The 15,486-nt window shown below is 50.8% G+C and overlaps 1 protein-coding gene across 1 annotated transcript; it reads right to left on the bottom strand.

The window, feature by feature from the left end:
* Nucleotides 1–224: 224 nt before the first annotated feature.
* On the bottom strand, nucleotides 225–7,596 carry CCDC177 (coiled-coil domain containing 177). The gene is made up of 2 exons (XM_009211826.4): nucleotides 6,834–7,596; nucleotides 225–5,942 (listed from the first exon to the last, which is right to left on the bottom strand). Exon 2 carries the CDS (start codon nucleotides 5,912–5,914, stop codon nucleotides 3,794–3,796), a length of 2,121 nt encoding a protein of 706 aa, XP_009210090.1. The 5' UTR covers nucleotides 5,915–5,942; nucleotides 6,834–7,596; the 3' UTR covers nucleotides 225–3,793.
* Nucleotides 7,597–15,486: the final 7,890 nt, after the last annotated feature.

The raw sequence follows: 15,486 nt of genomic DNA, 5'->3' as shown, positions 1-15,486 counted from the left end.
CAATGATCAGAGAGACTGTTTCTCCAGCACCAAGGGCAGTGCCTGGCACATAGCAGGGGCTCACTGAAAATATGTTGAATGAATGGAGTCCTGACTAGCTGGTCTATACACATTTCCTCTGGTCACCATTCATTTGTCCATCCATCCCTCTGTCCTTCTCTCCATCCAGTATCTACATGCTTACCATATGTGAGATGTAAAACCATTGGCTGTAAGGGATTCTATGCTAAACAAGATACAGCCCTTTATTTAGAGTCACCTCTATTTCAATGGACTTTGTAAAGGTGAAGAAATACGTGATGGATTTTACAGAATAGCCTGAACACAGAGTGCATTCTTATATATCTTCACTATCCCAGAGAGTCTTTGCCTTTAGCAAATCCTGGTTACTGCCCTCATTGGAGAGTCACAGTCTGCATGCTTCCAAAAAGAATCTTCCACCATCCTGTCTAGATAGGGCGTAGGCATTGGGTCACTGCCTGAGCAGGACACTAAACTAAGCTTCACTGATGATTTCATCTGAAATCGTTTTGTCCTTCTTGCTTCCATGGTAATGAACTAAACCTAAGCTGCTTCCAACGCCTCCCATACCTCCTCACTTCATTTCACATTCTCTGTTTTGTAGAACAAGGGGATGCTCCAAGAGGACAAATGTGATGGTCTGTGATCACTTCAAGGCTGCAATCCCCTGAGTGGTAAGAACACATCCAGCATGGTGCTGTAAAGCAAATTCTGAGCACTTGTTAGAATATCATTTAGGGACAATTCCACCCAGAAGAATATACATCAGGAGCCATTTTTTCCACCCACTATCCTTGTTCCACCTCCAACATTCTCTTGCTGCATTTCAGAATAGGAAACAACCTCTTCTCTCTGGCGTTGCTTCAAGAAAAGGATATAAACAAGGGGCCCAACGATGATTCTGGAAATTGCTTCTCCTCAGAAAGCAATATGGATATTTATCCTAGAATATGGAGGTCAGCCTATACTCTAGCAGATGGTCTAGAACATTCTTTATTGTCACTAGGTTTGGCTTCTGTTTTTGCTTTTTTTCCCCCCCTCCCAGGGTTTTACTATGTTGCCTGGGCTGGTCTCGAACTCCTGGATGCAAGTGATCCTCCTACCTTGGACTCCCAAAGTGTTGGGATTACAGGCATGTACCACCACACCCAGCCCTGTTTTTGCCTTAATTCTACTTGGCTATATGGATTTTTGTTTTTTGAAGAATCTAAAAGATTTTGCCTTTACACAGTGCATCTCTCTAAGTGCAAACTTCTAATTTGGTGAGATTCAGGTCTGGGCCTTTGCAACACATGGGATACTATAATTTGTGCTTTTCAAGACTACACCTTTCTGCAACAGGTCATGACAGTACATCACACTCTGTAACCTCGGTACAGTTACATGACCCTTCCTGTTTATAGCAATTGCACCTTTAGTTCCAGAGTTGTAGAAGTGGGGAACCCATCTGGATTCTGATTAACCCTCACAGTGTCTGTGTGACAGAGACGGCAGAAATCATGATCCCTGATTCTACAGGTTGGGGAAACCAAGGCACAGAGAAGCAATCTACCCAAAGTCACTCAGTAAGCCAGAAAACAAACTGGGTAAAGGTCCAAGCAAGACCACTTATGTTCCTTTCAGTGCCTTATCTGAAAAATCAGATTGCCTCCTCCAATGAATGCACATACTTTGGAAGTAAGTAGTTTTAAAGTGGAATTTTCTATGAAGGTTTCAAAAGCCCTTTACCAACTCAAGAACCACAAGGTAAGAACCAGAATCATATTAACCTTTCAGTTAAATGCTTCTGACTCATGGATAATATCAATTATTTCAACTCACTGACAACCTGGTTACCAACAAGGAGAAAATTTAAGGAAAAAATTCACCCATTCAAGAAATAAACCTTGGTACACAGGTTTATTTCCTTTCCTTGTTTCATGACATCTTAAACCTAACACCCAAGCACTGCTTCCTTCTACACAATACACCTTTTATACTTGTTGGCATGTGATGGGGTGGGAGTGAAGGGTTGACAAAGTGTGTGTGTATGTGTGTGTAAAAATCAGCCATTTCAGGGACAATTTTACCCAGCAGAATATATATTAAATACGTTTAATGTAGTAGTTCTCTACCCTGTTTCCTTTCTTTCTATTTTTTTGGTAATTTTTTATTCCTGATCCTGGTTTAATGTAAAAAGTGATGTTTTACTTCCCACCTTCCTTGATGAAGGCAGAGTCAATGGGTGGATATGGCAGTGGGGCAATTTCAGCTTAATGGAAGGGAAGCACTCTAAGGGTTAAAATTGCCTGATGACAACTGAATGTGACCTTTTGGACCATGGAGTGACCTGGTATTGCAAGTATTTCACCCCAGAGGCTAAATGACCATCTGTCCACTATGCACTGCCCCTTCCAACACTAGGGATCCATATTCCCAGAAAGAAACTAGGCTGACAGCAATCCTCCTGCCTCCCCCTCCAGGTCAAGAAAGGCACAAAAAGGACCAACAAATAATACTGACATGGTGCTTTGGATCCAGGAGGCCTTGCGGTACCAGGAGAGGAATACTGATGGTCCCATCTGGAGAATGGGAAAGGTGAGGCATTGAGAGGGTGAAATACTTTCAGGCATAGTTGAGGGGGTGCCAGGAAATTTAAGGGGGAGACTTTTTCCTGGGGGCAGGTGGAGAAGGTACACGGCCATTGATAGTGAACACAACTCTCAACAAAGAGGTAATTCCAGCTCTTCGGCCACACAGTAAAGCAGCCAAGGATACCCTAATTGTCCTCAGAGAAGTGATGATTCCTTCACAGAGGGAATCCTACACTCCAAACTCTCTGGGGCCCACCCTTGAGACTGCATGCAGGGCTGGAGATTTAGGCAGGAACAGCCTGGGCAGGCACGTAAGGTAGCTCTGCTTCTTAAGGCATGACTGCTGTCTTCATGGAGTGGGCCCCACCCTGCAAGGAAGCTTAATGGAATGGAACACTGCTGCCAAAGGAATCTACCCCCTCCAGGGGCTGGGGGCTTCTATTAAAGCTAAACAGCATCACCAAACCAACCAATTTCCTGTGCCACTTGGTAGAATAAGGAGGGAGGGGGCAAAGGACAAAAATCGAACATTATCTGCAGATGATTGTCTAACTAGAAAATCCAAGGGACTGAACTGAAAAACTATCAAAACTGGTGAGAATTTGGTCAGGTGGCCGATTAAAAGTCAGGTCTAAAAAATCAACTGTTTTTTGGATCATTTGGGCATGGCTTGACACCTTGGAGGAGCTGTGTTTTTCTGGGAGGCCTCCGCGCTTTGTGCAGCTTGCCATATTTTGAAAGATGGAGGTGAGCCAGGGTGATGTTCCCTCAGCAGTAGCAACTCTGTCTCAGACACCAATGTCGAACAGGTGCCTGGGGCAACTGCTGCAGAAGGGGTGGGGACAACCACCTCTGCCCTCTCCTGGGGGGCTCTCTCACCAGTCCTGATCAGCCCCTTTCCCCCAAGCTTCTCTATTCCAGCCCAAGAGACACATAGGGAAGTCTGGCAAGGGTCGGTGCAGGAGCCATCAAGGGTGGATGCGGGCAGATTGTGCTGTCATCTCCAAACGAAGTAAGTTTTAAAAACAAAGAGGGCCAGCTGATAGGTCCCACATGTCTGTACTGTTGTTGCCTCATTGGTCAGAAGCCTTGAGAGGCCACCGCGCTGCGCACTGAGCAGGGACTCCCACGATGGTCAAAGTGGTCCAGGGAGGCCCCACGGGGCTGTGCTTGCCAATCTGACTGGCGAAGAGTTGCAGTTATTTGCGGTCCAGGCTGGCGTGTAGCTGGGCCTCCCGCACCATACGGTCGAAGGAACGTGTGTTGGTCTCCTCCCGCACCTTCTCGCGCACGTGGAAGGAGGCCCGGGCTGTGGAGCGGGCGCTCTCTAGCGCACTGCGCCGTTCCCGCGACAATTGCTCGCTGCGCTCCAGCTTGCGCCCGATGGCCTGGAGTAGCTCTCGCCGGCGGCAGTCTTCGTCCCTCTCCACCTTCTCTTTGTTGGCACGCTGGGCTCGTTCCTTCTCCAGCCGGCTCTGGCCCACGCGCCGCGCCTTCTGCTGCACTGCTTCCTCGGCCACCTGCGTCGCGTGCTGCAGCCGTCGCTCCCCTGCCCGGGCCAGCGCCTCCAGGTGCGCCTGATGTTCCCGCTCTTTGCGCTCTGCCGCCTCCTTGGCCCGCCGACCCTGCAGCTCCTCTCGTCGGGCCCGCTCTCGCAGCTCCCGGGTGCGCTGCTCCACCAAATGCTCGTAGTTCTCCTGCGCGCGGCCCAAGCTGGCTTCCAGCGAGTTCCGCAGGCCCTCTCGCTCCTGGCGCTGCTGCCGGGCCCGGCCCTGTAGCAGCGCCTCGTGGCGCGCCCGCTCGGCCCGGCTCAGCTCCCGCTTCTCCCGCTGCAGCTGACCCTCCTGCCGCTGCTTGGCGCGGGCCGCGCGCTGGGCGCGCTCCCTGCGGATCTGCTCAGCCCGCTCCCGCCCTTCCTGCAGGCCTTCCTCACGTTGCTTCAGGTTCTGCTCCTGCTGAAGCTTGCGCAGCCGATCCTCCCGGGCCGTGCGCTCCGCCCGCTCCCGCCGCAGTAGGCCCTGCCGCTCGGCCAGCTCCCGCCGCCGCTCCTCGCTGCGCTCGTACTGCCGCTGCCGCCGCCGCGCCGCCTCGCGCTCTTCGCGGCCACGGCGGCCTCGCCGCTCCTCCACCTGCGCGGCCCAGGCTCTGCGGCCCTGCTCCAGGGCGCGCTGCTTCTCCCGCTCCTCGCGCTCCCGCCGCTGCTCGGCGCGCACGCGCTGCAGCTCCCACTGGCCGTGCGCCGCCGCGCGTTGCTCCAGCAGCAGGAGCTCCTCCTGGTGCCGCGCCAGCATGAGCGCCGCGATCTTCCGGTCACGTTCCGGCACCCCGCGCAGGCCGCGCTCTGCACGCACTTGGCGCACGATGCGCTCCACGTGCTGAGCGGTCTGCGGCGAATGGCTCAGGTCGCCGAGACTGAAGCTGCGGCCGGTGATCGGAACCAGGGTCAGGGCGGACGGGCGGCCCGGAGCGATGGTGGTGGAGGACGCCGACCCCGCCGGGCAGCTGTTCCTGGCCGAGGCCCGAGGCGGCCAGCGCAGCTCCCTCAAGCTTTCCCCACTGTAGGATGACGACGATGCGCCCGACTCGGAGCTGAGGGCGCCCTCACGCCGGCGGGACAGTGAGTCCAGCGAATGGCTCTTCCTGCCTGTCCGAGAACCCGCTGGCGGAGGTTGGGTCCGGGTGGAGGAGGGACTGGGGGAAGCCTTGCGGGCCGCACGCGGCGCGGGCGAGGCCGGAAGGCTGGTGCTGCTGCAGCTGCTGCTGCTGCCCGCGCTAGGTGCCGAGGCCGCGGCGGCGGCGGCGGCGGCGGCAGCCGCCGCGGGGCCCAAAGGTGTGAAAAGGCGCCGCTTCTCCTCGCGCATGATGCGCTCGCGCTCGGCCCGGCATTGTTGCAGCTTGGCGCGCCGCTCCGCCTCGTAGGCCTCATACAGGCCAGTGGCCACCCGCATGGAGCGGCCCGGAGCCTCGCGCACCAGATCGGCCAGGGCCCGTGGCAGCAGCTCCACCGGCTTGACCGCACAGCGGGCACAGGCCTCTAGCGAGCGGGGGCTGGTCAGCACATAGCGGCTGCCCTCCGCCTCCGGGCAGTCGAAGTTGAAGAGGTCGAGATGCAGCAGCGGGGACTGCTCCCGCCGCCCGCCTTCTGCGGCTGCACACGGGACTTCTGCCTTGCGGGGCACCGCCGCGGAGGCCGAGGCCGAGGAGGCTGCGGGCTCCTGGGCGCCCTGGGCATCAGGGGGCACGGACGCCGCGGCCTCGTCCCCTCCGGAGTCACCGGGATCCGCTCCTGCCTTCTCTTCTTCAGGCACCGGGTCCACCATGGCTGAGCCCAGTCCTTTGTTGGAATCTCTGCGGATCACAAGGAGGGACATCGAGGAATACATCTGAGAGCTGTTCCCCCCTCCTCATCCATAGTCACCCCATCCCAACTTAATCCGCTTTCGGATTAGGCTCAGAGGCTTTGGTGGAACGTAAATCATAAAACCGATGTCGGAAAGCCCAGGCTGAACGCCAGAACGGGGATGGGGGTGGGGCAGACACTCGTGTTCAGAGAGCAGCCTGGGTCTCCCTCAGCCCCGGAATGCGGGATGGAGGCCTGTGGCGAGGCTCCGCTGGGCACCTGGCCCGCTAGATGCATCCCCTTTCTGCTGCAAGTTAAGATGAAAAGATCCAGGTGCAGGCAGGAGCTAGCGAGGGAGGCGCTGGAGGATTCCCGGGAGGATTAGCGTATTTGTTTGTGGCTTAGGCGGGCTACTGGGGATGCAGCTTTGCAGGAACAAAAAAGCAAGAGGCCTGTGCATCCCAAGGGACCCCATTTGCCTAAGGGAAGAAGTTTATGGTTGATTTCCCCTGCCAAAGGAGACTCGGGCGCAGGGCCCCCGGGTGATTAAAGGGCTGGGAGAAGTCCCCAAAGGCCTTTCCGGGAGGGGTAATGGATTCTTGCTCTAGCAGCTCTGGCAGGGCTTGCCGAGGGCTCTGCACGCTGCCTCCGCCCCCACCTCCACCCCCACCGGGTGTTTGCTGGAGATGGAGAAGGTGCCTGGATGCTCTCAGACGCACCGGATCTCCTCCAAGTCTGAATGTGCTAAAGATACCATCCACCCCAGTCTGGGTTCAGATACCCGCCCTCGGGTGCCCTCCGAGTTCCCCCACAGCATCCCAGTGGGTGGGCTCCCGGAGCGCAATGAACCTGGCCGCCCAGGTTCCCGCAGCTCCCAATACCCGAGCCAGTTTACTCACCCCGCGTCCTGGGCTTCGGCCCCGCGCCAAAGGCTTTTGTTCGCAGCTTGCCGCTGTCCCCTGCGCTTCTTCAGTCTCTGCGCCGGCGGGGTCGGGTTACTGCCGGCTGCAACCGCGAAAGGAGCCCCATCTGCCGCCGCCAGCGTCTCTCCATGGGGTCTGCGAACAGGGCGCGCGCACCCCAGATGCTACCTACACGCGGGAGGGGGAGTGCGACAAAGTCTCCCTGAAATAACGCGGCTCTGCACCCTTCCCTCACACTGATTCTTTAAAAAAGATGCCGGGTTCCGTCGCTGCTGCATCGCTCTACACCTCTACAACCGTGGAGGTACCGCGGGTCCCACGCTGCCCCCTGCGCCTCCTGGCGGACACTCGAGGGTGCTGGTTTGTTTGCTTCGAGGACGAAGGAGAAATTTTTGTTTAAATGTATATGCACACACACGTACGTATGCATATACACACATATAATATGTATATATACACCCTACACAGATACAGGTAGATGTAGGTATAGATATGGATAGATACTGATATATAGATCACCAGGAAACCCTAGTCTTTCAGCAGCCTAACTGGGTAAAATGAAGGAATTGCTCAGATTGTTTCTAAAGGAAATCTTGAGGAGCAAACAAACTTGATAGCGAATAATTGGGTGGAAATATGGCGCCTGATGCAAAGTGTGATTCTTTTTCAATGAAAAACTAAAAACAGGCTGGGCAAGGTGGCTTACGCCTGTAGTCCCAGCACTTTGGGAGGTCGAGGCCAGTGGATTACTTGAGTCCAGGAATTTGAGACCAGCCTGGACAACATAGCGAGACCCCATCTCTAAAAAAATTTTAAAGAATTAGCTGGGGTGGTGTCCTGTGCCTGTAGTCCCAGCTACTCCAGAGGCTGAGGTGGGAGGATCACCTGAGCCCAGGAGGTTGAGGCTGCAGTGAGCCATGACTGCACCACTGCACTCCAGCATGGGTGACAGAGTGAGACTCTGTCTCAAACAAATAAAACAAAATAAAAACAAACAAAAACTAAGAACACTCATAGGTTTGAGGCAGGTGGAACATGTGTAACTGGTGTTTAATGCAATGTTTTATGACTTCCTGGTTATAGATAATAATTATAACCAGTTAGTGCCATAGAATGAGTATTATTTTGAGACATCTCCTGCCCACCTCTTTTCCATTTTGAGTGGTAGTGGCCATAGGAGACAGATTGGAGGAGTGCTTGATGGAGGGAAGTTGAGGAGAGGATGGGATAAAACATTAGAGGGCATGTTGAACTATGCATTGAATAACCTTGGCTGGGTGTGGTGGCACACACCTGTAATCCCAGCACTTTGGGAGGGTGAGGCAGATGGATCACTTGAGGTCAGGAGTTCGAGACCTGCCTGGCCAACATAGTGAAACTCCATCTCTACTAAAAATACAAAAATTAGTTGGATGTGGTGGCATGTACCTGTAATCCCAGCTACTCAGGAGGCTGAGGCAGGAGAATCGCATGAACCTGGGAGGCAGAGGTTGGAGTGAGCTGAGATCTCACCACTGTACTCCAGCCTGGGTGACAGAGTGAGACTCCATCTCAAAAAAATTTTTTTTAATTAAAATAAATTAAAAAAAAAAAAAACCTTGACATTGTCAGGTAGGCTATGAGGAGAAAGAAAAGGGTTTTAAGTGGGGGGAAAGGACATTATTTGGTTTTTATTTTAAGAACATAACTCTGGCCAGGGCCAAGAGGAGGCAGGAAGCCCAGTTAGCTGGACATGGTGGTCACCCCAGGCAGGAAGGATTGGGGCCAGAGAGGAACAGTGGCAGGAGGAATATGGCACATAGTGATGGGGAGGGCCAGGGAAGGATGGTTTCCTTTTGGGACCTCCTGATTAAGGTGGAGCAGCTTAGCAGGTGACCGGTAAGTTGTGTCAGAGATCTGGACTGGAGCTAGAATTAGGACATCGTGACCATATACCGGTTCCTAAAGCCAATAGTGTGAGTGAGATCACTCAGGGAGGGCAGGTGGAACAATGAGAGAGGCTGACAGGGCATGGATGGGGCTGCTAAGGGAAAAGGAATGCACGAAGGGGACCAGCAAGGAGTGCAACAAGGACAGACAGCAAAGTGTGGTCTTGTGTGAGCTACCAGTGGGGCACTGCAGAAGGAGAGTGCGCCCCTCATGTTAAGGGCTGCAGAGGTCCAGGAGGTTTCACCTGGAGTCAAATACCCACTGAAACTGGCAGTTGTGAGTCTTGGGTGACATGGTAAAAACAGCTTAGTATTGCACTGGGGCAGATGCCAAAGTGCAGGAAGCTGAGGTGCAGTGGGAGGTTAGAATTACTGATGCTTTTGACATTCGGGTAGTAGTGTTAAGAACACGAAGGCTTTGGAATTTTACCCTACTTACATACCAACAGGTGAGCCTGCCACCATTCTGTAGATGCTGGCAGAAGACAGGAGACTCTTGGGTCAGAAACCACCGACTTTGTTACTCATACAGCAGGCAGCATGAGGTCGTGCTTTTGTTGGCTCCCCTTGCTCCACACGTCCCATGGGTCATAGACAGGTGGTGAATTAGGTAGAGATTAGTAAACCCTAAACTTTTCAACAGGGCTATTAGCAAACCTGCTCAATCATTGCCCCAGTGACAGCATTATCTTTATTATTCTGGACTGCAAACAAATCTCCCTTCTTTGCTGGAGGGATATTCTATCTCTATCATCCTTGAAAAATAGTCCAGCTGGGCATGGTGGTTCATACCTGCAGTCTAGCACTTTGGGAGGCCAAGGTGGGAGGATTGGCTGAGCCCAAGAGTTTGAGACCAGCCTGGGCAACGTAGAGAGACCTCGTCTTTACAAAAATTAATAAAATTAGCCAGGCATGGTGGTGCACATCTGTAGTCCCAGCTACTCTAGAGGCTGAGGTAGGAGGATTGCTTGAGCCTGGGTAGTGGAGGCTGCAGTGAACTGTGATTGCACCACTGCACTCCAGCCTCTCACTCTAGGGAACAGAGTGAGACTCTGTCAAGAAAGGAAGGATGGCTGGGTGACTCATGGCAGTGACTCATGTCTGTAATCTCAGCACTTTGGGAGGCCGAGTTGGATGGATTGCTTGAGCTCAGGAGTTCAAGACCAGCCTGGCTAACATGGTGAAACTCCGTCTCTACTTAATATACAAAAATGTGCTGGGCATGGTGGCAGACACCTGTAACCCCACCTACTTGGGAGGCTGAGGCAGGAAAATTGCTTCAACCTGGGAGGTCGAGGTTGTAGTGAGCTGAGATCGTGCCACTGAACTCCAGCCTGAGTGACAGAGTAAGACTCTGTCTCAAAAAAAAGAAAAAAAAAGGAAGGAAGAAAATAGTCCTCTTTATAAGACATTTAGAAATTGGCCGGGCACGGAGGCTCACGCCTGTAATCCCAGCACTTTGGGAGGCCAAGGCGGGTGGATCATTTGAAGTCAGGAGTTTGAGACCAGCCTGGCCAACATAGTGAAACCCCATCTCTGCTAAAAATACAAAAATCGGCTGAGTGTGGTGATACACACCTGTAATCCCAGCTACTTGGGAGGCTAAGGCAGGAGAATTGCTTGAACCTAGGAGGCGGAGGTTGCAGTGAGCTGAGATAGTGCCACTGCACTAAGCCTGGATGACAGAGTGAGACTCCCTTTTGGAAAAAAAAAAAAAAAGGATGTAGAAATGACATGAAAAATTGCTCTCAACAGAGAAAACAAGCAGTTGGTCACAAAGCTAGTAAGAGGTGGGGCTGGGATTTGGACCTGGCTCTGTCTGATTCTGAAGTGGATCACATGCATTGTTTTAATATTTCCACACCAAACTGAGTGTCTGCAGACATGCAGATTCAGATGGAGATGAATAGGGTAGGCAAGTTGGCCTCTCCAAACCTCATTTTCCCCCTCTTTGCATAGAATCTTATTAAATTGCCTCCCTCAATGGTTAATCATGGCTGTGGAAAAACTATGTACATGTTAACTTTATCCTTCAGTTTTCACATTTGTTACATAGGGACAATAATGCCTACCTACCAAGAGTATTATCAGAACTGGAACAGCTATATGCAAAGTACCTAGACCAGCACATTGTCAATAAGCAGTGATACAACGGTTACCCTTTCTCTCTCTCTCTTTCTTTCTTTCTTTCTTTCTTTCTTTCTTTCTTTCTTTCTTTCTTTCTTTCTTTCTTTCTTTCTTTCTTTCTTTCTTTCTTTCTTTTTCTTTCTTTCTCTTTCTTTCTTTCTTTCTCTTCTTCTCTTTCTCTTTCTTTCTTTCCTTCCTTCCTTTCTGTTCTTTCTTTCTTTCCTTCCTTCCTTCTTTCTCTTTCTTCCTTTCCTTTCCTCCCCTCCCCTCCCCTCCCCTCTCCTCTCCTCCCCTTCCTTTTTCTTTTTTTTTGAGATGGAGTCTCACTCTGTCATCCAGGCTGGAGTACAGTGGTGCGATCTTGGCTCGCTGCGACCTCCACTTCCTGGGTTCGGGCAGTTCTCAGCCTCAGCCTCCTGAGTAGCTGGGACTACAAGCGCACACCACCAAGCCTGGCTAATTTTTGTATTTTTGGTAGAGATGGGGTTTCACCATGTTGGCCAGGATGGTCTCGATCTCCTGACTTCGTGATCCATGCGCCTCAGCCTCCCAAAGTGCTGAGATTACAGGTATGAGCCACTGCGCCCGGCTGGTTACCATTTATTTTGATAAACCTTATCTTATAGACATGGTGAGAATCAACATCTGCAGTATTTGTAAGTTCTTAAGGGGAAGCCCAACAAATGTTCTACCTCTGATTAAGGAATGATTCTTCATCTGGGAAGGTTATGCAAGGAGAGGGCAGGGGAAGGGGGCCTTGAAATAGGACACCGACCTATCCAGCCACTTTGCTGGAACTGACTTGGCAGTCAATGCGGTGCCATCGAATTGTCAGGTATCTCCCACTTCTCATCTTTAAGTGCCTTGGACATTTCAGGTAATGGATTTCACTTCAGGTTGGGAGCTCTAGACTGCCATAGTTTAAGAGCGTTAATTCAATTTTATTATAGTCCTCAGTAAAGAGAGCAGCCCAATTTGGGAACACTCACCTGCTTCTTATGAATGGGGATAGCAGACATGATGGTAAAAAATGTGGGCTTAGGAGGCAAACAGATGGGGCTGGGTGCCGTGGCTGGCACCTGTAATCCCAACACTGTGGGAGTCTGAGGTGAGAGGATCACTTGAGCCCAGAAGTTCGAGGCTGTGGTGAGCTAGGATTGCAACCACTGCACTCTAGCCTGGGTGACAGAGTGAGATCCTGTCTCAATAAAAGAAAAAAAAAAAAAAAAAAAAAGGCAGATGGGTAGTTCTAATTTCAGCTCCTCCAGGCTGTGTGATTTTAGGTGTTTCTTAACCTCTCTGAGCCTCAACTTCCAGTCTTTCAAAAAGGAAGGCACAACATGGACTGTTATTTTGCCTTGCACAGACCCTGACAGATAATAACAATTCGGTATGCCATCGGGTCCTTTAACATTACTAGCTCACTGAGCTAGACAAATACCCATGCGGTGTAGACATCATCATCTCCATTTAAATTCCTCTTGCACAGCCCCCACCACCCACTTCAGCTCAGTGTACTCACGCTCATCCATTCGCCTTCCTCTCAGTAGAGTCGAATTTGCAGAACAGAGGTTTTTTCATTGTAAAGTTCTACATCAGGAGTTGATAAACTGTGATCTGTGGGCCAGATCCACTGCTTGGTTTTTGTAAATCAAGTTTTACTGGAACACAGTGATGCTTAGTTGTTTGTATCGTATCTGTACTGCTTTTGCACCACAATGGCTGACTTGAGTAGTTTGGACAGACACTGTCTGACTCAACAAAGCTGGAAGTATTTACTGTCGGGCTCTGTATAGAAATACTTTGCCAACCCCTGTCCTAATGACTGATAACAGCTTGGGCCAGTTATCAATGTATTGCCTCATAGCTCCAAATTCACCCTCCAGTACCTGCTCTGGGGTGATGTCCTTTAAGCGCTTTCTGCCTGAGAGTGAGCCCAATATGAAGGCTTGCCAGTAGGAGGAACCAGGGTGATGTTGCAGGAGGAAGGGGGCTGCTCCTCCCGATCCTGCGTGTGGTGCTATTTGCTTTTTCTTGCCCCTGCTGCGTGGTTAGTGGCAGTACAGCTGTGTGGGAACGTCTGTGGTACTCTGCTCCAGTTGCATTTCCAGAACAGCCCCTTGGTGACCTTGTAGCCCTGTCCCAGGCCTGGTGACTACCTTCCAGTGCCTTCCTGAGGTGGACACCAGGTGTTCCAGGCCTCATACCCATAGTGGCGCTCTGGCTCCCTCCCACCAGCCTCAGCTCACCTATAGTTTCCTGCTTGCCCAACAGCGTTGGAGTGGCTCTGCCCTGGGCAGACTTCTGTGCCACCCAATGGGCTGTAACAATACTTCCTCTAAGGAGGTCTGAACTCCAATCCTTTTTTTTTTTTTTTTTGGAGAGACAAGATCTTGAATTCCTGGCCTCTAGTGATCCTCCTGCCTCAGTCTCCCAAAATGCTGGGATTGGTGGCATGAGCCACTGCACCCAGCTCCCCAGTCTTGAGGAGGGAACTCTCCTTCCAAGTTGTCCTTCCTTGAATACTCTCCTTCAGCCTTGGGGAACCGTTAGAGTTCTCTTTATATCTTTACATTTACTCTTCTTTCATAGCTCCATACCTCTTTGTGTTAGGCTTCTCTGTGTAAATTGCTATCTGGTTTCTGTATCTTGATTGGACCCAGAACTACATACAGCTTAATGTGTAACCATTCCCAATTTCTGAGACTAAAGCCTTAAGAAGAAATTTAGGACACAAACCAGCAGGTAAAATGTAATAGTTGTTAAAAATAAAGTGTTTTATTTCATACTTTAATGAAGTAATATATGTTCATCAAAGGAGGAAATTAAAAAGTACAGGAAAAGGAAGGAGAAAAAATCACGTGTAGAAAAATCGTTGCTGAAAGAACACCACTGTTACATCTTGGTGTGTAGGTGGCAAGGACTTGCAAGCTGCAGGAGTACAGGTTCTTATCTGTTTCTGCTCTCAATTGCTTAGGGTCCAGTACGTGGTAGTCCTCCTGCTGGATGCATCGAGAGGGAACGAGATCTAAGTAGTGCTACTTTGCCCACTGTGTGTACCATAAAACTACCTAAAGTACCCTGAGCCATTAAGCTGCTTTGGTGAATCTTCAGAGTTAGGCTTCTTAAGCAGGTGATGCTCATGTTTAAGAACTGTGTCGTGGGACAGGAGAGGCCCAGCCTGCCCTTAACTGTGGGGCTGCATCGCTGAGGAGATCTAGAGGGAGCCTTACGATTAATCCAATGAGCTTTTCTCTCACTCTGTGAAGGGCTACACCTCATTCCATCCACCAGCCTTTTGTATGATACTGCAGAAGCATCCTCCTTCCTGAGTATGACCAGGCACCAGGGGTGCTGTCCCACAGGCATCTCCTCTGTGAAATGCTTGTGCTTGAAAGAACGGGCCGGTGCTCAGGAGCCAGGCTTGTTTCCAGTCTCTGCCTCTCCTGCTGGGCCGTCCGCCTCTGGCATAAGCCACTTCTCTGCTCAGTCCCTTTAGGCCTCTTCCATTTCAGAGAGGCTAAACTGGCGTTACAGCCACTGTTCCCACTGGCCCTGCCTGCCAACATGCATGTATGCACGCGTGCACACACACACACACGTGCACACATGCGTGCTGATGTATTTTTTTCCTGTTTAAATTTTAACTTAATTTTAATTTAATTTTATTTTTTGAGACAGAGTCTTGCTCTATTGCCCAGACTGGAGTGCAGTGGCACGATCATGGCTCACTGTGTCCTTGACCCCCCATGGCTCAAGTGATCCTCCCACCTCAGTCTCCCAGTAGCTGGGACTAAAGGCATGCACCACCATGCCCACCTACTTTTTAAATTTTTTGTAGAGATGAGGTCTCACTATGCTGTCCAGGCTGGTCTCAAACTGCCAGGCTCAAGCAATCCTCCCCACTTGGCCTCCCAAAGTGTTGGGATTATAGGCATGAGCATTGTACCTAGCCCCCCCCTCCTTTTTCTTCTTAATGGACAATTCTAATTTAAACCATTATGCACCATTGCCTTCCATGATGCCTTAGACCAGTCATCCCAATGTATATATTTAGACATTCAGAGATGAGTCATATTCTACTTCTGGAATATGCGTGATCACAGGCAGAATATGTGTCCTTTGGGGATCAGGAATTTACCTTTGTGTATGTGTGCTGGGGATCAGGAATTTACCATCAGGCTCCTTTCAAATTTACTTTTTACTTTTTTTTTTTTTTTAAATAGATGAATTCTTGCTATGTTGCCCAGGCTGGCCTCAAACTCCTGGAATCTAGCAATCCTCCCACCTTAGCCTCCCAAGCAGCTGGGATAATAGGAATGAACCACCATGCCCAGCCATCAGGCTCCTTTTTACCAATCCAAATGTGTCAGTCAACCACACAACAACAACAACAAATGCATCAAAAAGTTATTGTTAAAATGCACCAAGCTTAGCTAGGATATCTGGGAATACTGAGAAGGGGAAGACAGGGCCCCTTACCCTGAGTGCCAGTTGGAGCAATAAGACCCAAACACTCAAGAAGTTAAATAATAAGAGTTAAATCCATTGCAACAGCTGATAATCAACATAAG

This window comes from Papio anubis, chromosome 7 (genome assembly GCF_008728515.1).
Source record: "Papio anubis isolate 15944 chromosome 7, Panubis1.0, whole genome shotgun sequence".
Lineage (NCBI taxonomy): Eukaryota > Metazoa > Chordata > Mammalia > Primates > Cercopithecidae > Papio > Papio anubis.
This window is presented reverse-complemented; position numbering and strand designations above follow the sequence as displayed.

Bases quoted from the DNA above. Each gene is read 5' to 3' on its own strand.
- CCDC177 (XM_009211826.4), bottom strand. From the start codon at position 5,914: ATGGTGGACCCGGTGCCTGAAGAAGAGAAGGCAGGAGCGGATCCCGGT.